General features: G+C 36.8%; 1 protein-coding gene across 1 annotated transcript in view; it reads left to right on the plus strand.

Annotated features, from left to right (window-relative positions):
- Window positions 1–25,129, plus strand: part of LOC149577678 (protein PSK SIMULATOR 1-like) — a 153,751-nt gene that overhangs the window by 117,893 nt on the left and 10,729 nt on the right. Inside the window, exons 8-9 of the mRNA XM_089825000.1 lie at window positions 127–242; window positions 598–714. Coding sequence (XP_089681126.1) covers window positions 127–242; window positions 598–714 — 233 coding nt within the window. The remainder of the gene's footprint in view (window positions 1–126; window positions 243–597; window positions 715–25,129) is intronic.

Raw genomic sequence — 25,129 nt, forward strand, 5'->3', positions numbered from 1 at the left:
ACTCTTCAATATTCAGGAATATTGCAACTCTTTGCTTGTGCTGCAGCAGCTATATTGGAGGTTACTTACCTTTTGATTTGTTGTTTATTTACATTTTCTAAGATTCAATATTTTCTGTGATGCAAGACCTTGAAAGTGAGAAATCTGTGAACAAAAAGAATCCACGGGGAAGCCCTCAGAGATTAGGTCCTATTGGCCTCGCATTACACTATGCAAATATTGTCAATCAGATTGACAGCCTTGTAAGTATCTTTGCCTCTTTTCTGGCACACCTTATAAACTGGCTTTCCTTACTATCCAAATGTATTTCATTAAAAATATCCTACCATTCTATGATAATGAAATATATTTGATGTTTTTTCAATTGTCCTTTAAAATGTGCTTAAACTGTATTTTAGAAGGAAGGGACCAAATTCTTGCAAATAGAAAGATTTGGTTTACTAAAATGTTAGGATATTTTAAAGGAACCCTTTGGTAGAGTTGCATACTCAGAAAATATGTTTAGTTTGTTGAGGCCAGGGGGAAACTATTTATAATGATTATAATTGGAGTCAATATTTTGATTTGGCAACTGACATAATCTTGACACTGTTCCAGGTCTCACGTCCAAGTTCAGTCCCTCCTAACACTAGAGATACACTCTATAGAGGATTGCCACCAAGTATCAGATCCGCGTTACGATCAAAGCTTTTATCAGAGCCATTTAAAGAGGAGGTATTATATTATCTCTAACTTTTAACATCAATTTTCAATTCGAGTAGTCATTTGCAGTCTCATTAATTGTAGTTGAAGGGATCTCTTTTGTATTTTTCCATAAAAGGTTACAGAATCTCAAATGATTTAATCGTCAGTCTTGTTTTTACTTGCCTGTCTACAAATCAATCCTCTTTACTTCAACTATTTACAAGGTTCTTTACTTGCAGCTGGCAATCCTAATTGTGATAGTTTAAATGAGAGATGTGAAAATAGCATGAAACAGGGAGAAAATTGCAACAGCGCTAAGAAGTTGTATAATTTCCCATTTTCTTGTCAACAGGTTCTGGAAGAGATTTATTTAGTCTACTTGTTATTTCTCATTACTTTGATGTCATTGCTTAGAGAGTTCTGCTCCTGTTTGTCAGTGAATCATGGAGTTCATTGTTTGCCTGTGACTTCCCCAATCTTAAAGGTGAAAATTAATTAAATTCAAGTTTACATGGAGATGGAGTACTTGGAGACTTAAGATACTGGCGTACCAGTATGACTATTTTTTCAAAATAGGAGATGGACGTAGTTGGAGATGTCAATTTTTGTAATATAATTTAATAATTACATAGCAAATCTGAAAATACAAATATTAAAATAGTCTCCCAATGCATTAGGAAAGCTACAATAAACCCTAAAAACTGGCTAACACCTATAAAACAGGATGGCATGAAAATGGGGACCTGACAAAATCTAGGAGGAATTAATGTGCAGTGAAAATCTGAGCCAGGAGGATTCATTAAAGTGTTGAATATGAACATAAAGTAAGGATGGTTTTGGGAGGGAAGGATACAGATAAGACATAACTTTATAGTCTGAACATGGATTGGAACAAAGAAAATAAAATCATGCAAAGGCCAATGATAATATCAGAAAAATAAAAGCAAAGAATGCCGTGGGAAAGATAAAATAATATATATAAATTTACTGTTTAAAATAGGAAAATATTAAAGCACAGGTATAACCTATGCAAGTAAAGCAAGTACAGCCATTCAAATGATAAAAATTGCTTTCGAATAATGTATCCAAGAAATCCTTAGAGACTATAAGCAAGTTTTATCCAAAAGGATAAAGTAAGGATATTGCTAATTTCTTTTCTGGTTTGCATCGAATTCCATTAATGATTTCTTTTGAGGTCCTGAGTGATCAGACACCTTGTTACATTGGTCCTTGCTAGCATTGCCTATCTAGCATAGCTTAGGATGCTAATAGCTTGTGAATTTTGTCAATATAGTTGAGAGAAGAAATATTTTTATTCCTAGGCCTTTGCTGTCAGTCTATGGAAGCCACTTTTGTAACATATGGACACGTGGAGAAAACCGTTTGTGAGCAGAAGAACACAAAGGCCACTAGGGCATCCAAAAATAATCACAAAATGTTGAAAATGAGCATAAGTAATCCAAGTAGAGGAACTGTTGGTAATTCAAGCAAAGGCAAGGGATTACAGGTGAGGAAAATGGCGTCAACTATAAAGGACAAAGGGAGAGCGCTGAAAAAATTACAGCCACTAGTGTTACATTTGAAAGCGTGGTAGGAAGCAAATGCAAAATATGGTGGGAGAATGTAGAAAAAAAAACCTTGTGCTGAAGGAGGTATTGCGTAAGGCAAAGGTAGATAAAATCATTTCTATGCTGATTTTTGATTTAAAAGAGTTTGAGTATATGTTGAGAATAATGGTTGTCATATATGATGAGAAAGGGCACAAATCAGTCATTAAGTATTTTCAGCAAACCCTTACCATTTCGTATCCTGCAAATGAGATAAACAAGGTATTTGGGGTTCCCAATTGAGGACAAGATCCAACAAAACCTCCAACCAAGATGCCAATGAAGGAAAAGAGGAAATGGTTGGGATTGATGTGCAGGAGCAACATTACAGAGTAGGAATGGGGAACTATTCTGAGCAAGAACAATAGTCGAGGACTGAGGAGTTGAGATGCATCGTGGACTTGCTGAAAAAAAAACTCACTGGTGGGAACCTAACATCTAACATAACCATTTGGATGTTGCCAATAGTGAATGGGCCAAATGTAGGGAGGGTATACAATTGGGCCCAACTTCTTTCAGAGCAGCTAAGGGAATTTCTGGAGTTAAAGCATAAGGCATTTTACATGCCTCATCATGGAATAGCCTTGTTCTTAGAAGTAGTTAGGACATAGGTAGCCTTGAAACACAGGAGGACATTTGTACTTGCAAATAAGGTAGAACCCTACAAGTCGGCCATGACATATTGGTTCCACATGGATACTTTTGGTGTGAGTAGCAGAGAGCCATGGAGGAAAAAAATAAGAAAGGAAGTGGCACAGGAGGCCTCCACGCAAACTCAAAGCATAGAAGTAGGTGAAGAGGATGATAGAATGGAGAAGAAGGGGTACACAAAATTTTGGCTTAGTCAGATCAAAGGCACACCTGACAAGGTGGCATTCCTTTCGGTAGAAGGACCATTACCAAGAGCTATACCCAAGTAGGTGGAAATCCTCTCATAGGAAGGTACAGATGTGATGGGATGTACTCAAGATGGCTGTACCAATGAGACAATGGAGAATGTTTGTACTGAGGAAGATTGTATGAGCCAAGCAACCAATGACTGTACGAAGGAAATCATAGAAGAAGACTGTATAGGTGTGAAGCAAGAGGATGAAAAAGAACAAGACCATACAACAAGGATGTTCTTACGATTGGAAGTAGAAAACATGGTTATACGACAGGAGGGTGATAGCATGACCATACAACAGGAAGCCAACATCATGATTGATGTAAGGAGGGAGTCCGTATGGTGGCTGAAGAAGCAAATCGTATGTCATCAACAGGAACTTGAAAGGCAATTCCAGATTGGGGAACTAAAATGATTTCATTTCCAGTTGTGACAACTTTGGTTTCTCTAGGTTAACCACAAACTAAGGTAATAGACCTTTGGTGCAATAGGAAGGGTGCACATACTGTGAGAGGCTAAATACATCAAAAGGCATAGAAGTTTCTCAACTGATTGCATTGGTGGTACAATCTCCATGAAAGAATGGAATAGAGAGCAGTGGGAGCACATGGAAGGAGTTGGAACCAAAAAAGAGGCAACACGGGCTGAGGACACAAATAGATTCCTCGGGAAGTTTGAGATGAGTGCAATAGATGTACCTCGACCTTCACCAACCTTATTGGAGATGGAAAACGAAGACAAGATGAAAGCACATGGTGAGCACTTGGAACTGGTAGGGACAGGGAAGACACCCTCATTAGAGGAAAAAGATGAAAAATTCCTCAAGGACATGCAGAAGATGGAAGAAACCACTAAGGAGATCATAAAGCATGTTAAGGGGCAAAATTGAGACACCATAGTTAGCGCAGTGGAGTCCCTTGCAGAATTTGTGGAGAAAGATTGCCATATAGATTGGAGCGTACTCATGCAAAGTGAAGTAGGATACAGAGAGGCAACTTAGATATGGATGGTCGGAAACACCATACCTAAATTGATGGAGCAACCACCTCATATGCAACCACTTGCTCAGATGGAAGAGGCATTTAGGGGGACATTCTTGGAATTCCAACAGGAAAATGAGTTGACAAGAAGAATGAAAGAAGAGTGGGAATTGGAGAAAGAAGCTGAAGTAGAGAAGTTGGCATCAACAGAAAAGGATAGGATGGAAACCTTGACATTGTTACAAGGAGTTTGAGCTAAGCAGATGGCACCGGAATGAGATCTATTGCTTGTGCAATAACGCACATCTATTTCAAGGGCATCTTCCCACCCTACATCTTGAATTCTTTTTTGTTTTTGGTTAATTGTCGGGTAGTCATTTGGAAGACAACTTTTTTGGGGGTGATAATGTAGGGCCTAATAAAACAATAAAGCAACTAAAGATAGTTAATATTGGGTTTGGGTAGTTAGGTAGAGAGGGGATGTGTTGGTGAGTCTCCCTAACCAACCGAGTACTATTTAAGAACATTGGAATATGAATGATGTACTTGTTGTTTATGATAATCAACAAAGAATACCGTTTTCCCTTGCAATTATTTGGTATGCTTATCATTAGTAATGATTTCTTATGTTGATACTAGTAACATTGAATTCATATCGAGTGTATTGTAACCATTCTACAACCTAAAGTGGTGGTGGACCTTGGTGTGAGATGAAGCTCTTATGGTTGTTATTGGGTTATTTAGTAAGATTCTCATTGTTGACATTGAGAATCTCCCTTTGGTTGCATAGTTGAAGTAGCATCTCCATGTAATCTGCCTAGTCCTTGACAATGTTATTAATCTAAGTTGCATGTTTGGATTCGGGTACATATTCATGTTCGAGATTCGGGTTCATAAGGATCTTCACTATTATTGAGTGCAAACTTTCCCTTATTCATTGGTAATCACAAATTCATAGAGAAGGCCTTTAGTCAAACACTTTATTTCCTTCACTGATTTGTCTATTATATGGACATTTTGACAAACAAGTGGCATATAAACTGTAGAGTGTCATTTTCAAGGATATTGAATTAAAACAGTCATAAAGCTCTGAAGAATTGAGAGAACATGTACTCACATGAGAGATTAGTGGCTTCTAATTGCTTGAACAATATTACTGGCTCTCATACCAATATTAAATCCCACAATTTTTTTTTTCCAAGATATCACAATTCTGCTATTAAGTAGTTTCGCCAAACTAAACTTTTATTTGATTAGAAGTCAAATTTATTACATTACATAACAAAATGTCAGTCGTATATTTAGTTGTTTGATCGAATTGAACTTTATTTGGTCATAACACAGATTTACTACATTACATAACAAAGCGCCCAGATAAATTTTGTCAAAAGATGCAACAAAGGAATTATTATGTATTTGAACAGTATGAACACCCTGTTGTGGTCCAATTGATAATGTGCCTGATTATAGGTTCACCATATCCACAACCTCTGCACACCCAACTAAATCAACCATGACGGCTTGGATACACTGGCCTGTATAATGTCATTGTTCAGACAGAGACGTTGATTACTCGTGTCTCTGTTATGAGTGTCCTTGTGTTCGAAATTGTGACAAGACACCACCTCCTGATAAGAAGTGTAGATGACGTCTTAACGTTGTTGACAATGCAACCAACTTGGTATTTGATGGCTCCTTAATGTGTCCCCTGTGAGTGGTTCAACGCTGAGAAGAGCCTTCCAATATTGGTGAGTTCGATGCTGTGTCTGTTACCACCCACTTGGTATCACTTGATGGGGGAGTCTCTGAGTTTACACATTGATTATGATAACAAACAATAGAGTTGTGTCCTTACTACCCGTCTGAATATTGCGTCCCCAATTGGCAAATATTTCTCATGCTACTTTTTCAGACTCCGTCTTTTCTGTCGTGGAACATGTGTTTCTGGGTTTTCTTGTTCTGAGAATTTTTGTTTACAATTTCTTCTTGCAATCCATCCACAAACTGCAATTCGACTAACCATTGACATACATGAAATGAGTAGAAACAATCATTAGATCAGATGTCTTACTGATGAAATGAGTACTCTCTTCTCATTCCGACAAATTTCAGGCATGATCAATTAAATTTCCACCCTGGCTGCTGCTTTGCGATTTTGCTTCCTTAAAGGAAGAATTTTCTGTAAACAGTTCCCATGAATAACTTCTTCTGTAACTATACTAAGCAAAATCTTTTAGTTAATTATTTAATATTAGTTTATAAGAGCTAATATTAAATAATTGATATTATTTATTGAGGAATAATAATTAATTATTTAATATTAGTTTATGAGAACTAATATAAATAATATAATTATTTATTCAATAATTATTTAGTGGACATTACAAGTCCTCCCATCCCCAGATTTCTTGTCCTCAAGCAATCAACTTTTTGATAGCTGAATCATTTGTCATCTGTACCAAGACACCTGGGTCCCAAATTAATCTCATGAATTCTTATGCAGGAATCTGCTATGCCAATCTGATATATCTAAAATTTGCTTCACTGTAAAATAATTTGCCAATCATGCAAACTCCGTGATCCCAATTCTGAACATCATCTTCAGCAATGATCATCCAGATGAAGGGAGAAGCATCATTCTTCAAAGCTTCCTCAATGACTGTTTCATCAATTGTCCATAACGTGGAATTTTAAGAGAAATCACACCAATTCATGCACCCAATTGTACTCAACAAATCGAAGTATGGTGAAATTGATTTTTTTATGTCATCATTATAAATCATCATATCCTTCTTAGAAGGAAATCCGGAAAATTCATAAGAATTAACACATGTAGTACACCATCTGTGGAGATATCTGTTCACGTTGATTATGTAATTCTGGTTGTTTTACTTTTTATGTACTATGATGCTCACAAAGCTCAATTTGAACTCTCATTCTGGTTTTGTTTGAGAGCCCATGTATCTATGCCTTTCTTTAATTATTTGCAAGTTCTCCCTTTCTTGAGCAGCTATCATCTTAGCATGCTCATTTTTCTCCATCCACATGTTGCACTGCATGAGTCTTGTCTAGCTGTTCACTACTAATCATCAACTTTTTAGGTTTGTTGTCCATTGTTGACATGTCACTATCAGTTGTAGATTCTTTAAGCATTTCTTCAAGCTGTGATCCTTCATCCTCTTCACTTTTCTGGGCTAAATTCTCTGTCAGATGTTGCAGCAATCCTTCCCTATAGATTTCGTCAATGCCTTAAACTATTAGCTGCATTTCTTTAATCCTGAAATTATCTTCTTGCTTCTTTGGTGAAGGTGCCAACCTTTCCGATTGGTGTAAAAAGTAGTGGGCCATACTTAATTGTAAGCACAGTTCATCAACTTCTGTTTCCTTATTTTTGGTGAACTTGATAGCGAAGTCTCTGAGTAAATGCAAATGATCTGATTGAGTTTTTTCTAATTCTACTCTGATCATTTGTAGTTGCGTACTAAGAATCCCTTCCTCCCTTTGAGAATTCCACATCAGTTCTTCAATAGAATTTTGAGTATTGTCAATTATTGACAACACCTTGTACAATTTTCTACTCTGTGACCAGTAACTGTTCCTTCAGATTTTGTACTGCCAAACTTTGCCATTTGTTCTCATCAAAGTTAATAGTAATATCACACAAATTTCTTTATTCAGTCTCATTCTAAGTTGCCGATTTGGGTTCGGGGACGGGTTCGGGTTCGGGGTTTGGTTCGTGGGTTCGGGCAATTTTTTTTTTTCCCCATTTGGGTTCGTGGGTGGGTTCGTTAGTATATATATATGCAAAAAAAGTATAAACTCATATAGTTGTAAAAGTAAAACTAAGTCATTCCATTTTATGAATATATCAATGTTACTTGATTATTGATCAATGCCAAATGTCAAAGATAAACATTAAATACTCACTCATTAATCTATGCTAATGTTGTAAATAAAATCATACATTGAATTACTAAAATGCAAAATGGAATTTCAAAACATAGACTACTTCATCAGATTGATAGATAATAAATTATGACTTAATAAAGTTTGAAACTGTGAAACATAGTGATAAATCATAAATGACTCAATGAATGAATGACAAATGTTTAAACATAGTTTATCAAAGATGCAAATGCCCTTCAAGGGTCAAATGGGTCATCAAAATATGAGGGATCAATGGCTTCATCCTCATCTATATCATTGACATTTTCCACATCATTGGAACCCAAACCGGTTCCACTAGCCCCAGATGCAGCCACATCCTCCTCCTCGTCCTCCTCAACATCTAGCGAGGCAATTCTAGATATATCTTGGACAGTCATATCCAAGTTAGAAGTCTCAGGTAGTACATCCCACAACTTCTCTGGTCCCTTCTTATATCCTGGATCCTTGCGTGATAAGAGGCGCCAGTTGTTGTGAATAAATACCAAGTCCTCTGCTTTCTTTGAACCCAACCGGTTACACTTCACTGAGTGGATAAAGGAGTATGTACTCCAATTCCGCTCAGCAGCAGAAGAGCTTGCAACCTAGAGAGACAACCAACAAATTTTAAAAAATTAGCTAAGTAATTTTACAATACAATAGGAATTTAAGAGTGCTAATTCGACAAGCTAAGTGGCCATAAGAAAAGGAAAAAAAACTTAAATACATACGTGTGACAAGATCTTAATGGCAAGAGGTTGGAGGTACATGTAACTTTCCCCATGTAAGTACCACCATCCAATGGCATCCAATCTACTTTGGTCATTGATTGCATCAGGCTTTGCATTTTTGCTTGAGACAAAATCAACAAACTCTCTCCTAACATTTGATGCCACATCAGGATCACTAAAGAGCCTGTTAAGTGCCCTCTTATACCCAGCAGCAACTTCAGGATCTCTATATGGTGCCACTCTACCAGGAATAGCAAGTATCTCACTGCTATAATATCTAGGAGAAAGTGCATATGCCAAGAGGTGTAAAGGTGTAGTCATCTTGTTCCAACGATGTAGAACAATTTTTTCCACCTTAGTGTACAAGGTATCAGGATCCTGCTCTCTCCTCTGAATGACTTGGGATGTCAAATGATGTACATGTAAGTTATCTTGATGTAGTCTTAATAACTTAATTAAAATCAAAAATCAAAATCTCTCAATAAACAAGGATAAAGTATTGTATAAAAATTTAAACTTACTGATTTCATTCTTTCTAGCATAGAGTCCATGGCATCATATATGTTCCCCAAACAAGGCTCATCCGTGTTGGCATACCGAAGCATAGAGATGATGCATATTCCACCCTATTCCAAAAATTATCACTCAAGATCAAATCCTTTATAGTTTTGGCCTTTTCTGTATCAGCTTGCTTCCATCCACCCCATTTGTTGCTAATAACCATTTGACCCAATGCCTCTTTCACCCTCACAAGTCGTCTAAGGACGATTGTTTGTGAAGCAAACCTTGTTTCAGCAACCTATTACCATGTTAATTCAAATTGTAAGTTAATATGATAAGTTGATAACACAAAAATTTAAGAATATGTATTAAATTTTGTAAAGTATGACACAAAAATTAATATGATAAATGAAGCTAAATAAAGTTTAAAATTTACCTTCAATAATTCCAAGCGGGAGAAAGTTCTGAAAATTGCTTGTGACATATGGTGGTTTGTCACAAACATTTGGATCTGCTCGCCCTCCTCATACACATTTTTCATCCATTCAATTTGGCTGCCCATTGTTTTCATCACCAAGTTCAAGGTGTGGACAGTGCATGGTGTCCAAAAGATATGCTCATATCGTGCTTCTACCAAAGCACCTGCAGCCTTACAAACTTTAGCATTGTCCGTTATTACTTGGACAACATTGTCAACTCCCACGGACTTTATGGATTCAATGAGAAGTTGGGCAATAAAATTTGCATCCTTTACTTGCCCTTCACAATCAACCGCCTTCAAAAACATTGCCCCCTTGGGGCAAACAACAATCACATTTATTAATGGACGGTTTTTGCAATCTTTCCATCCATCAGAGACAATGCTCACCCCCGTTTGGATCCAAGAATCTCTTATTGGTTTGAGGAGGTTTTCTACATTCTTTCTCTCCTTATGCAATATGGTGGTTCTCAACTTTTCATATCCAAGGGATTGGTAACCATGAGGTGCATCATTTATTGCTTTCACCATCTCTCTCCAATAAGGGGATCTCACTAGATTGAATGAAACACCATTTGTAATGAGGCAATGCCCAACCTTTATGTCAGCAATTTCTCTCTTGTCATTTTCAAATGCCGTATTTAATGGGCCTCTTTTGCGGGATGCGGGTGTTTCTATTTCATCTTCATCCATAGATGGGGTAGGTAGGAAGGGATGTGGTTTACTAATTGTTTGAGAGGGTGGTGTTGGTGTTATTTGCTTTGACTTATCTTTTTTTGCCTTTGACACTAACCTATCAGCCTCTTCTTGTTCTTTTAACATGCCTGCTATTTGAGGAGCCGACAACCCTTTTTTACCACCCTCTGGGGGCCCCTCACACATGGAAATCCCTTGACTTGGTGGACCTATCAAATGATGTTTAACCCAGAAATAGGAGCTTCTATATTGGTTTTGGCAAAAATTGCATTTCCATATATACCATCCCCCACCAGCACATTGCTCAATTATTGTTGTATACTTCCACAAAGGAGAGCCTTTATCAATTTTAAATCTTTGGGATCGCACCCCACCCACTGAACCCTGACTACTCATTCTTGGATTCTTGCAATCTATAAAAACAAATTTAAAAAAATATTTCAAAACTTATACAAAACTTGATAAAAATTTAGAACAATAAATATAAAAAATTTAAAAAACTAAAAACAAACTATGAAAGAAGCAAAAGGAAGGATCAAATGCATACCTGGAACACTCAACACTGATTATTTGAAGGATTTGAGACTCCACAAACAATCTCTACAACCTTCTCTTCAAACTTGCAAAATGGCCACACCAAAATGAGAGAGCAAAATGACAAAGCAAATGAGAGATTAGATGAATGAAATGCATCTAATAGGCCTTACTTTAGGGTTTGGCAAAAAAAATAATGAAAAAAAATAATTTTATTGCTTTTTTGGGCCACTTTTTGGCCCCACCTGCCGTGGGTCCGCCTGGATTCACCCAGGTCTGCGATCGGTCCGGGCAGGGTCCGCATTTTGGCCCTGCCCGGACCAGTCGCGGACCCGGGCTCGGATCCGGACCCGAATGAATCCGGACTCGGACCCGAGCTCCAGGGTGTGAATCCGGTAACTTAGGTCTCATTTGTAAGAATACTTCCTTCATCAATTCAGTTGAGTTCTTTTGGAAACTTTTGTCAACAAGGGATTATAAATAAGAGCTCATTGTGAAGGAAAAGACATCCGATTATTTGATTATCTTATTTTCTTCTGTTGTCTTGTTGACACTTTTGAGGCTCTGATTTTGTGCCCTTGCTGAAGTATAAGGGTTTGGGATCTACAGTTGAAATATTGTAGATTCAATTCTGAGAATTATTATTGTCTTCCTCACCCTGATTATTGTTTTTTTGGAAGACGACTGGGCTGCAAATTAGCGTCCACTCTACACAGCTGGGCGTTGGATTTTATTTGTTAATGATACACAGCTGGGCAGTGATTTAAATCTGCATGTAGTGTGTGATTGGGCGTCCATTATCACAATTAAGCCTCTACAATTTGGATGTCATTAAAGGCATTTGTTTGCTGCAAATACCTCATGTTGTTTGCGTAGGTCTGCATTACGGTCGTGGCCTTATCCTGGCAGCTGTGACCTGCATTCTTAAAGCTTGGCGTTACCTTGTAAGGCTGTGTCTATCATATGCATAGCAATGTTTGGCATTGGGCTGGAAGATCACACTGTTGTATGTGGTATTCATCAATTTATCTTCTGCAAGTTGATACATATAGAAGTTATTCATAGGTTCTCTAAATATAATTGAAATTTAATTGAAAGTTGTTATATTATTTATTTGGTCTTTATCGAGAGCTGCCTCGTAGATATTTTGGTTTCATACCAATTTTTTGTATTAATGTCTACTGGCTGTAGTTGCACTTTTCACATGTAGAAATCATATGGATGCATCTGAAAAGGTTAAAAATGATTGCATTGTAACTTAGTTCTTTTCCTAGATTTCCTTGTAAATTTTTGCAAGCATTCTAATATCATTCAAAACCATTCCAAACTAGTAAACACAATCTGAAAATAAAATAGAGTGAGAGAAAGTTTGTATACAAAGTGTTTGACGAAATTTCAAACATTTAAAAAGTGAAGTAGTTGATGATTTGTTAGAGTTGGAACTAGTTGGGGTTCTTACAGAATCTGACAAGGACCTAACTTTGGAGAGAACCAAACTGGGAATTCCCAGGTCTAGAAGCAAATCTGGTAACACAGTTACAGATGATGTAGAGGAGAACTAGATGACTTATGCGAAAGAACAAGTTATTTGCGAGGGAAGACTTACAAGACTTGTTTACTGGACAAACTTGTTGAGTCCCAAGGAAAGGCACTTGAAACTAAGTTTGTTGACTTGGGTAAATTTTAATGTGCCTACCAAGAAATTATAAATATATTTGTTCTGAATTTTAACTCAAGCATTTTGTTAAACAGTCGGTAGAAATTGAATACCATTCATCATTTCCGAGTTGTAAATTTTTAGTTCACACGCATTTTGTTAAACATTTGGTCGAAAATGAAAACCTTTCAACATTTCTGAAATTGTCAAGTGGAACAACTGTGCTATCTTTTATCACCAAAGGATTTTTGCCAAATAGTTATTTTGCATTACAATTTCACAAATAATTGACTAACACAATCTTTGCTAGTATAGAATTTCTGATACAATTAATTTTATCAAGGATATATGCTTAATATAAAATTGGATATACATACAATACTAAAAACCAATTTTGTGACCTCAAAATGAAGCTTTATTTGATGGTAGATAATGCTGGTCTGAGTATAACTACTTTTGAGGATGCAGGTACAGCTGTAATAGTTGCATCCACACACAAGTGACCGATGTACAGGAAGGACAATTCACAATCTCTAAATAAGGAACTGCTTTCTCCTGAAAATCCTATGATCTCACCAATTTTTTTATCCCTTGTAACATTGCATGACTAGACATGGCTGATTTAAAACCTCTAGAAAATATCACAAATATAATTACAAACTAAAATTTACAATTACAATTTTTTTTGTTGATCGGTAATGGCCCGAAGCTTAGATTAATTATAATTTATTGAGATAATCATTATAATATGTTAAGCTTGAGTAGACTCAAACCCAAGACCTCCCTGAGGAGAGGCTCACAAGTTACCGTTGTGTTATAGGCTCTTGCCTAAATTTACAATTACAAGCTCAAATATCAAATCTAAAAATCACCACATTAACTAAACTTTAAACACACCTATGACCGCTGAATAAATTCCCCAAGAATTGGCCAGGCTGGTTTTCATCCACAAAACCATTTTTTCTGTAGGGATTTTGTTCTAGGGAAAAAAATTAACAATTGCTCATCTCTCCACCTTGGGGCTTGTAAAATGAAAAATACCAAGAATTAATGCTCTTGTTAAAACTCCTCCTATAGGCACTTTAAGGGAACCTAAACTAATCTATTTTATTTCACCTTTCTCAACAATAGTAAAAACAAGTTGATTTTTTAACCCTTCTAATTTGACATTACTTTTAAATTTTTAATCCTCATTTTCTAAGTTATTTTAAAATTTTATCCTAAAACAATCTTAAAGATCACTTCTTTGTACTCCATGCTTAGTGTTGTCACTTTTGACCTTGTTTAAACACTTTGATGACGACTGTTCTTTAAAATAAATAAATAAACATAAGTTACATTTAAATAACTCATGTAAAGTTAGTTTATAAGTAACTTCATTTTGTCGGCCTATAGGTCAATTCTGTTTTTTCCTAACAATTCTTTTTAAGAAATAATTTAGGACATTTTGCCTTATAATTTTATGGTTTACGACAACTTATATATTAACCAATTAAATAATTGAATTAGCCAATGATTTTTTCTGAGTTCACATGTTGATTATAATTCTAGATAGTGGAGCCACATCCTTACTACCCGTTTGAATATTTCATCCACCACTGGCCAATATTTCTCGCGCTTCTTTTCCAGGCTCAGTGTTTTCCATTGCTGAAATGTGCTTCTGTCTTTACTTGTTCTGAGAGACGTTTTTTGGCATTTCTCCTTGCAATCCATCCACAGACTGCTATTTGAGTAACCATCGACGTACATGAATGACTAGAAACATCCATTAGATCAGATGTCTCACTGATGACATGACTATGCGGTTTCCATTTGGAGAAATTTCGGGCATGATCAATTAACTTTCTACCCCATTTGCTTCTTTGCGATCATGCTTTGAGGAAGCATTCCTGTAAACAGTTCTCGTGAATAACTTCTTTTGTAACTATGCTCAGCAAAATCTTTTAATTAATTATTTAATATTAGTTTATATTAGCTAATATGAAATAATTTATATTATTAATTCGGGACTAATAATTAATTATTTAATATTAATTTATGTTATGAGAACTAATATAAATAATTAATATAATTATTTACTGAATAAATATTTTGGGTGACATTATAGTTTTCGAAATCCGGTCAATCGTTTTTGTAGTTGGGTTTGGATACATTTTGGATTTGTCCATACAAGAATATGTGTCTGTGCGTGTGGCTGTATGTATGTATAGATGCAGCAGCAAATAAGTTCACGCACCACTTGGTTCACAAATGCACAAATGACTGATAAAGCACAACCTTTTTAGCCCTTTTGGGCCAAATTCACTCAAAATTCTGTTCGGCTTCTGCCACTGGAACTCAAAGTCACCCAAAATTCGTCTAAATTCTGGGCGGGTTCTTCTGCAGGAATTCCTAGAGAATTTTGGTCTCTGCAGCAGAGTTTGGACTGAATCTAACAAGTACCTGACTTTGGAGCGAACCAAACTGGGAATTCCCATGTCCAGGAGCAAATCTGGTAACACAGTTACTATGATGTAGACGAGAACTAGATGACTCATGAGAAAGAACAAGTTATTTGTTAGGGAATACTTACAAGACTGGTTAGTTACTGGTCAAACTTGTTGAGTCCCAAGGAAAGGCACTTGAACCTAGGTTTATAGAGTTGGGTAAGTTTTAATATGCCTACCAAGAAATTATAAATATACTTGTTCTGAGTTTTAGCTCAAGCATTTTGTTAAACTGGTGGTAGAAATCAAATACCATTCAATATTTCGGAGTCGTAGAATTTTAGCTCACAAGCATTTCGTTAAATGGTTGGTCAAAAATGAGAACCATTCAACATATCTTTTATCACCAAAGGATTTTGGCAAATAGTTATTATGCATTACAATTTCACAAATAATTCACTAACACAATCTTCCTTTTATAAAATTTCTGATACAATTCCTTTTATCAAGGATATATGCTTAATATAAAATCAGAAATACATACAATACAAAAAAACCAATTTTCTGACCACAAAATAAATCTTTATTTGATGGTAGATAATGCTGGTCTGAGTATATTTACTCCGAAGGATGCAGGTACAGCTGTAGTAGTTATGCCCACACACAAGTTGCCAATGTACAGGACTCCACAATCTCTAAATAAGGAACCGCTTTCCTCTGAAAATCCTATGATCTCACCAAATTATTAATTCCTTTAAACATTGCATGACCAGACATGGCTGATTTAAAACCTCTACAAATATAATGACCTCAAATGCTAATCTGTTGTTTCAAAGTAAAATTTACCTAAGTTACCGTATTCATCCCTCCAACCCCAAATTCGGAAGTCGATTCGCACCAAATTTGATGCAAATTCGCCTGCACTGTGCTGAATTTGAGCATCATTCGCTGGAAAGGACCTTGCACAACTTTGTTGCGATTTTTCAGTGGATGAGGACAAAAAACTTCAAACCCATAGCGAATCACCTGCGATGCTGTTGACTTTCAAACCATTCTGTCTTATACCTGCTGTGTTTCGTTTCTGATCACAAGTGTTTCTTGTTATCCTGACAACCTATTTGGAGATAGAAATAAGTATGAGGCAGTCGTCAGAATCCAATACAATCCGGCTAAGCATCAGAATCACGACCAAGTGGTGATACCGAGAATTCTGTCTATGGGGTTGGGTGGGGAGCTCCTAGAGAGTGGCCAGGCCAAGCGGTCTGCAAGATTACCCAAGGATCGCATGACTAAGGATTCTGGCCCTGTGACTTTGCAGACTCATCATTCCAAGAGGGCCTCGGTTTTAAGAAAAAGAAAGACCCAATCTGCTCGATTTATTAAATGTATTTATTTGTTATGATATTATATTAAGTTTATTAATATTTACTAATGTATAATTAAAATATTATATTATATATATTTTTTATTACTATTATAATTTATTTGTTTATATATGATACCTTCCAACAAGGGTATCAAGCAGAGAGAAATAAATAGAAAATGTGAATTATGTTCAAAATACAGTTAGTTTGCATGGTATAATATATTTATTTAAAAAAAAATTCTTATATTGATGAACCCAAACCCAGACCAAAAAAAAATTGAGCGAATGTCAAACCTGCATCCGAACCAGAATTCGAACCGGCAACTTAGAAATTTACAATTAGAATTTGCTCATAATCAAATCTAAAAATCACCACAAAAACCAAACTTTAAACACACCTATGAGCGCTCAATGAATTCATCAAGAATTGGCCAGGTGGGTTTTCATCCACAAAACCATTTTTTGTGTAGGGTTTTGGTTCTCTGGATGAAGATTAACTAATGCTCATCTCTCCACGTTTTGGGCTTGTAAAATGAAAAATGCCAAGAATTAATGCTCTTCTCAGAACTCCTTCTATAGGCACTTTTAAGGGAAGCTCTCTTTTATAATGATTCAAATTTCAACTTGGCAGGATTGCATGCGTGGGTTCTGTGGCAGCATTTCAGCAGTAGAGTAGTTTATTGTTTATTGCAGTGGGTGTTGTTTCTGATTGGCATTTGCGGGGACATTTTTAGTTTGCTGGCAGCTGTTCTGGTTTTTGTTTGTTTTCCTGGTTTCAATCTTTGCATGGTAGAGATTTCTATGGCTTTTGTTGTGGATCTTTCTCGCATGGACAAGGCTTATAATTGGTCCTCTTCAAGCATGCATGCTCAGCAAGTAGATACATTTTATACGAGTTCTGGCCCTAACATGAAGAAGGTTAATGGGTGTCTTCCTAGAACCCAGGATCGCCCAATTTTGGTCATTCCTCTTCATTTGGTGGAAGAAAATGTCTCATATTGAAGTAGGCATGCTCTAATCTGTAAGTTTCTTGGTATTCGTATTCCTTTGTCCACTCTTGAGGCTTGGATCCGATGTTCCTGGCAGATTGAAGGAGATATGGACATTATGCTTGTGAAAAATAGCTATTTTATGGTTATTTTCTCAAATATTGCAGATCGCAATAGAGTTTTTGAAGGTGGCCCATATTTTTATAATCGAGTTGGATTATTTATTAAACCATGGCATTGAGGTTTTAATTCAGCTGAAGAGATGCCTTCTTGAGTTCTTGTTTGGGTCCGTCTACCTCGCCTTCCATTGGACTTTTGGCGAGAAGATATTTTACATAAAATTGCTAATCTCTTGGGAAAGCCTGCAGCAGTTGCTACACAAACCCTTGGAAAAAAAGGTGATTTCTTTTCCTTGGATTTGTGTTGAGATAGATCTAAATAATCCCTTGCCGGATTCGATGGAAATTTGTTTGGGATCTTCATCATGGATTCAGCAGTTAGATTATCAATCTCTTACCTTTTTGATATCGGTTTTGTCATGAGTATGGTCATCTCCTACAACATTGTCCTAAAGTTCATAACGATGCTCATTCCCCCTCTTCGACTCATTCCCCCTCTTCGACACCTCCTTTGGGTAAAGAGGACAAAGGGAAAGTTCCCATGATGGCTGAACCTTAGGGAAAGGACAAGGATTTGTACTTGTTAAATCTAAGGCTAAAGGATGAGGTCAGAAGAGGCCATTCAAGGATAGACAGACAGATGGAAGCTTTAACAGGTTTGAGGTGCAGGAGAATTTAGTTTTGGAAGAAGGGGTCCCGCATGTGGTCACTTCTAATAGTGTTGGGGTCAGTATGGAGGTTGTACCAGCTCTTGAACTAGAACCAGTTCAAGCTATTCAGGGACAACAAGTGGCTTAGGTGACTTTAAATAATTCCATAGAGGATGACATTGTTTTGGCAGATTTAGCTAGAGAAGTTTTAGTTTCATCTCAAAATAATAAGGGTTCATCTCATAGATTGGGAGTGCAACGACGACCCCTTAAGAAAAGTCTTGCTGATAGCTCCTCAAAAGGGTGGAAGACAGACCTTGAAAAGATAAAAGTGACTGGAGATCTATTGGTGGAATTTGGGTTTGTTAAACCTATTGATGCTCATCTCTTGGAATGTGAGGGGTTTGAATAGCACCTGTCATCAAAAAGCTATTCATGATTTGATTGCAATTCATTCTCCGGATGTCTTTTGTGTTCAAGAGATTAAGGTTTCTGTTGAGGTTATGTATTAGCATGCTCTATGCATTTGGTATGCTAGTCACTATCAAAGTATTGGTTTGCAAGGGAATTCTGTAGGTTTGGCTTTGTTCTGGGACCCTCGTAAGATTTCTCCCCTTTGGTGGATTTCTAGTCATTACTCAATCTCAATGGTGGCTACTACCTTGGGCTCTGGTGAGACTATTCTTGTGACAAATGTTTATGCCCCTATTGACATTTGTGGGAAGATTCATTTCTGGGATCACATTAGGTATGTGCGTTTTTGTGCTCCTTATTTTCCTTGGATTTTAGGAGGCGATTTTAATTCTATTTTAAGTCTTGAGGAGAAAAGAGGAGGTTGGCCTAGGCTTGGCGCTGCTTCTGATCTTTTTCAAGCCCAGGTGGATGTTCTTTCTGTTATTGATATTAAGCCTTCAAATGGGGTTTTCACTTGGAACAATAGACGAGGTGGTCAGGAAGCTATCTCAGAACGTTTGGATAGGTTTCTTGTTTCATGTTATTGGGTTGGCGGTGGCCTAATTACGAGTTTTGAAATTCTTGATTGGAGAGGTTTTGATCATTGGCCGATTAAGTTCTCTTCTTCTCTTATTGCACTCCCTAAGAACCCTTCTTTTAGATTCCAGCTTATGTGGCTTCGAGACTCGTCCCTTCATGATTTGGTGGCTAAGTGGTGGAGAGAGGGTGGCCCAACTTATGGCGCAACTATGTTTGTCTTTGAGACGAAACTTAAATATGTCAAATATCATCTTAAGAGATGGAATACTTCTTGCTTTGGGAACCTTCAATCTAGAAAGAGGAATGCTCTAGATCATTTTGCAGTGATTACTCGCCAAATCAGGGACTCTGGGCTTACAGAGGCTCTTGGTAGGGCAGAATCCCAGGCTATGCGGGATGTGGAAGAATGAGAACTTCAAGAAGAGATTTACGGGAAAGTGGAAACAAAAGGCTCGCATTGATTGGTTGCAGGAAGGGGATAGAAATACTGCTTTTTTTCATCATTTTGTTCATGCTCATCATAATAAAGGGTATATTTCTTCTCTTGTTACTACTGAAGGACTTAAGATTTCTTCTCAGTTTGCTATGACCAAGGAAGCCCTTCGATTTTATTCTAACATTTTTACAGAGGATTATCAGCCTGCAGTTGAGGTGGAGAGCTTAATTCTTTCATGCATTCCTTCTCTTATCACCAATGCTATGAATGATTCTATTCTTCGTCCAATTTTGATAGCTGAACTTGAAGAGGTTGTGTTTGGGATGAATAAAGGTGAAGCTCTAGGCCCAGATGGCTTCCCTGTGGAATTCTTTTAGGAATTTTGGGAAATTATTAATATGGATCTCTTGGAGGTGGTTAAGGAATCCCTTCAGAATAAGCAAATGCTTCATGCATTGAACTGTACTTTACTGACTCTTATCCCTAAGAAAGAAGGTGATGACAGTTGTGTACAAAATTATCACCAAATTGATTGCTGATAGACTCAAGATATGCCTCCCAGTTGTAATTTCAGGGGAACAAGGTAGTTTTGTGGCTGCTAACCAAATTCTTGATGGAATTGTTATTGCTTCTGAAGTTATTCACTCCGTGCATACATCAGAAGAGCGAGCTATGTTCATTAATTTGGATATGGCTAACGCTTATGATAGAGTCAAATGGAGTTTTCTCCAAAAGATCCTCTTGGCCTTTGGTTTCTATCACTAGTGGGTGAACTTGATTATGAGTTGTGTTACTTCAACTTCTCTTTCTGTTTTGGTGAATGGTGTTCCTTCAGAGCCCTTTGGTGCCTCTAGAGGATTTCGCCAAGGGGATCCTATTTCACCTTATCTCTTTATCATTCTAGCTGAGGGTTTGGGCCGCTTTCTTAAGCCTCGTGCTCACCATGGTTTGATTCATGGGTGGAAATGGGATGTTGGCTTGCCTCCTATTTCACATCTTCAGTTTGTGGATGATACTTCATTTATGGGACAGGCTGGTCTTCAGGAAGCTACTTCTTTTAGGAATGCTTTAGATGTGTATCTTGCAGCTTCGGGATAGAAAGTTAATGAGAACAAATCCTCCATTTGTTTCTTCAATACTCCCCAGGCTATTTAGAGGCGTATTGCTGCTATTCTGAGGTTTCAGATTGGGTCTCTTCCCTTTGTTTATCTGGGTATTCCTCTTACTGTTGGTAGACATCCTAGATCTTCCTGGCAAGTTTTGCTTGATAAACTGCGGCAAAAGGTTAATCATTGGACTCATCGATGGCTGTCAACTATTGCTCACCTGACTCTATTAAAATCGATTATTCAAGCCCTTCCTATGTATAGGTGCTTTTTTCAGGCTGTTCCAATGTATTTTCTTCAGGAATTTGATGTTCTGTGCCGTCAATTCCTTTGGAGTGGGAACCTTTCAACTTAGAAATGGAGTCTGGTTAATGGGAAACAATGTGTAGACCTCAGAAGGAGGGTGGCCTTGGCTTACAATCAACTATTTTAAATGGACATTTTCTCGCTGCAAAAATTTGTTGGCGTTGGTGTACTAACCAACATCAACTTTGGGCTTGTATTCTCACCCATAAGTATTTTCTAGATATTGATGTGGTTGAAGTTCACCGCTTTCCTCTGGAAGGGAGAGGGTCCATGATTTGGAATACGCTAAAGTTTGGAGCTCAGTTGTTTAAAGATGGTCTCTTTTGGATTTGTCATTCGAGATCACACGTTTTATTTTGGCTTGACTCTTGGGATGGGCACCCTCCTATTTTTACCACTCATCCTCAGCTACATGCCCTCTATCAACATTTTAGTGCTGCTGGTTGGGACACAGTTAATTTCTATAAGATAGGGTGTGTTAGAGGTTTGGCTCCTTCCTTCCATTGGGAACACCCTTCTGAATGGCCTCCAGGAGGATTTGAGGAGGATAGGAAGCAGTTGTTTCAGATTTTGCAGTCTCGTGAGTGTACTACTTTGGTTGGTAATGATGTTCTTGCTTGGGACAGCAAAGATTTATCTGAAATTTTTTTAGTGTCTATAGGATATGTTGAGCTTCTTCGGTAGACGTTGGGGGACATCCAGATGCCTTGGTGGAAGCAAGTCTCGTACAAGTTTTCTTGGCCCAAATGTTATTTTTTTATGTGGTTGGTGGTCCATAGCAGATGTCTTACTTGGGATGATTTATGCAAGCGTGGCTTCCAAGGACCCTAAATGTGTGTTCTATGCCAGATTAGTGAAGAAAATATCTCTCATCTCTTTTTCCAATGCTCTTTCAGTAGACATATTTGGCACTCTTGGTGGAATGTGTGGAACCAATCCTGTTGGCATGTTCCCTCACTAGCAGAATTCTTTGCTCGTTGGGGTAATGCTCTTGTCAAGACTTCATTTCTTCAAGTTGTCTGGACTCTTGGACCCTCCTTTATTATTTGGCATATCTGGTTGGAAAGGAACTGTCATATCTTTAAGGATGAGTTTTTAGAGGTTCCTCACTTATGGTGGAAAATTCCCCATTCTTTGGGGGAAACTGTTTCTGCAAAATGTGACACTTTTGAGGCCATGGAACTAGGGAAGGATATTTTCAATAATCGTCTGAATATACTCCTCTCACATGGAAATCTGCTAAGAAAGATGTGTAGACATCCCTTGCGAAAGATAAATAGGATGGGGAAGTGGAGTACCCTTCTGCAGGGTATTCTTAAAATTGACACGGATGGGTTTTCTAAGGGAAATCCAGGCCCTTCTGGCATTGGTGGCATTGGTAGAGATATTAAGGGGGATGTCTAGTTTGTGTTTTCTATTTATAAAGGTCGTCACACTAACAACCCGATGGAGGCCATCGCTATTTTGTATGCTGTGAAGAATTCTTGTGACCTTGGTTGGAGAAGGCTTATCTGTGAATCTAATTCACAAGTGATAATACATCTATTGAATCAGCAACATTATGAAGTTGTTAGTTGGAAGTTAGCTTTGATTGCGGACCAGATTCATAATTTGTCTACTTCTTTGGAGTTTGTTACTTTCACTTATATTCCCAGGGAATGGAATCGTGTTGCTGATTGTTCGGCGAAGTGGGCTTCTGACCATATGTGTAATTGGAACATTGTTGATAAGACTCAACTTCCACTGGGCTTGTCCCATCAATGATCACTTGGTTGATCTTGACAGGGCTGTTTGATGCCCTTTCTCTGTTTGTACTTGTTTCTCTTTCAGCTTGAATAAATTTTCACCCCTCCTTTATTTCAAAAATACTATAATAAACTAATGTTTTATTATGCCTCTACAATTTCTCTATGGAAAACCATATGAATGGAACTGGTACTATTCTCTGCTCTGCATAATGAACTACTCTAGATGACCACACACAGAGATGTATGTCCGTTGCCAAGTAACAACCCACAGCAATATTACCTGCAACAGTTATAATAGCAATGTTTGTTCAGAAGCATCTAGCTGTATGTATCCTTCGCGGTATGTTCAATGACATATACATACCAATATTAATCTCATTCCGTTTGATGACCTCTCATACTGTGCAGAATGATTGCTTCCAATAGCTGGGCACACCATTGGCAAACAGATATTTCAATGCAAACTTAATAAAATAATAGAACTTGTTGAGACATCTATGGACACTTCAGGCTCAGCTTTGAATAGAATCTGGCCACGCAATGTACAAGGCTCTGCAGCTTTTTACAAAGAATGAAGTTGAGAGTAAAGTCCAATACAATCACAAGGTGCCAGGGATGATAATCCCGATTTCAATGATCAACCATTGAACTAGTTAGAAATCTTCCATTTGTTGATTTGTAGGATTGCTGCAAATGTATTAACAATGCCATGTATTGATTGTTTTCCAAATGCAAATTGAAGGCTTATTAAATATGATAGGAGGAGACATGTCTACGTTTAATCATCACTAGTTTATATATATTAATATGTTAGTAATATAAATAACCACACACACAGATATATATATATGAGATATTTATCTAAATGATGATTTACCATCAACAATGTATCTCATGGTAAAATCAATCTGACTGAAGCTACAACCTTAACACCCAAAGCCATTCCTTCAGTCCCACGCACATAGACCAATATTCTCGTATATTGCATATCTCAATACACAGAATTTGTCTTCTTTAGAAGACATCACAGATCCTATTAAAATCTCCCATTATCAGCAGCAATGAGAAACCTGTATTGATTTCTCCAAGAATCATCTATATGGGGAGGTAGTTGCACTTCTGAAATTGATAATTTCACAGGCTCCAATCCTGAGAAGGTAAATTCCTGAAAAAATACTCAAATCAATTAAGAAGAGATACTGATTTTTTAAAGTTGTTTAGTTCTTGACAGTTGCAACTTTTAGTGACTTCAGTCTAAAGTCACGATTATTAATTATTTAATTTTACGTTTAATTTAATTTCTCTTTAATAATTTTAATGATTATTCTTAATCATTTTAGCTTTCAAAAATATACCAGGACATTACACTTTAGGTCTATGTCACAAGTTTCGAGTTTGACAACGATAAAATTCGGATGATGTTTGACAAAAGGAAAAATTTGAAAAAAATTCGACATTATGTTCGATTTGTACAATTTTTTATTTAAAAAAAATATCAGTTCATTTTATTATATGTAATATTTTTTTTTTAAAACTAGCAATCGCACCATAGTGTGCAATAGGTACGCTGAATAAATATGAAAGGTCAACTAAGCATCTCTCTCTTTATCCCTCTTCTTCTCAATCTCCATCTCTTTCTTAATAGTTTGAAATTTTTTGTACAATATTGATGATGGGCTATAATTAGCCATGTTCCATGTTAAGAACCTTTACATATGTCAAGTAAGTTGGAATATGCCTTTGATTCATTGAATCCAACTACAATTCACAATTATAAATTTTATGCATGTGAAGTCAATTGCCATATGTTAATTATGGTTTACATAGGAAAATCATGCATCTACATGACTTGTCAATGTCTACTTGCTTTTCTTATTGAGTGGATGAATTTTGTCATATTAAAAAATGTCAATATTATATGTAATGGGTACAACTAAGAGGTTATAAAGGTTAATGGTTGAATCCTTATGCAAATGATGTATTGGATTGGTCATGGTTTCTCATGGACACATGTTATCTATGATTGTTGACAAAACCAAATAATTAAATATAGATTGCTTTCTTGCCAATATCTATATTCTCACTGTCTCTTTCTCTCTCCTTTATCTCTTACTTGATCAACCTAATTCTCTAAATTTTGTGTCCCTCTATATTTCTTTTATTATTATTAATATCCCCTTGTTTGACCCTCTTTCTATATTTTAATTTGTCTATCTTGATCATTATCTCCATATTTCTCTAGCTAAGCTATTCCCACCCCCACCCTATATATATATATATATATATATCTAAAATAATTTTTTCCCTCTTTT

Source organism: Cupressus sempervirens, chromosome 1 (genome assembly GCF_028749045.1).
Source record: "Cupressus sempervirens isolate cs-2001-9-10 chromosome 1, ASM2874904v1, whole genome shotgun sequence".
Lineage (NCBI taxonomy): Eukaryota > Viridiplantae > Streptophyta > Pinopsida > Cupressales > Cupressaceae > Cupressus > Cupressus sempervirens.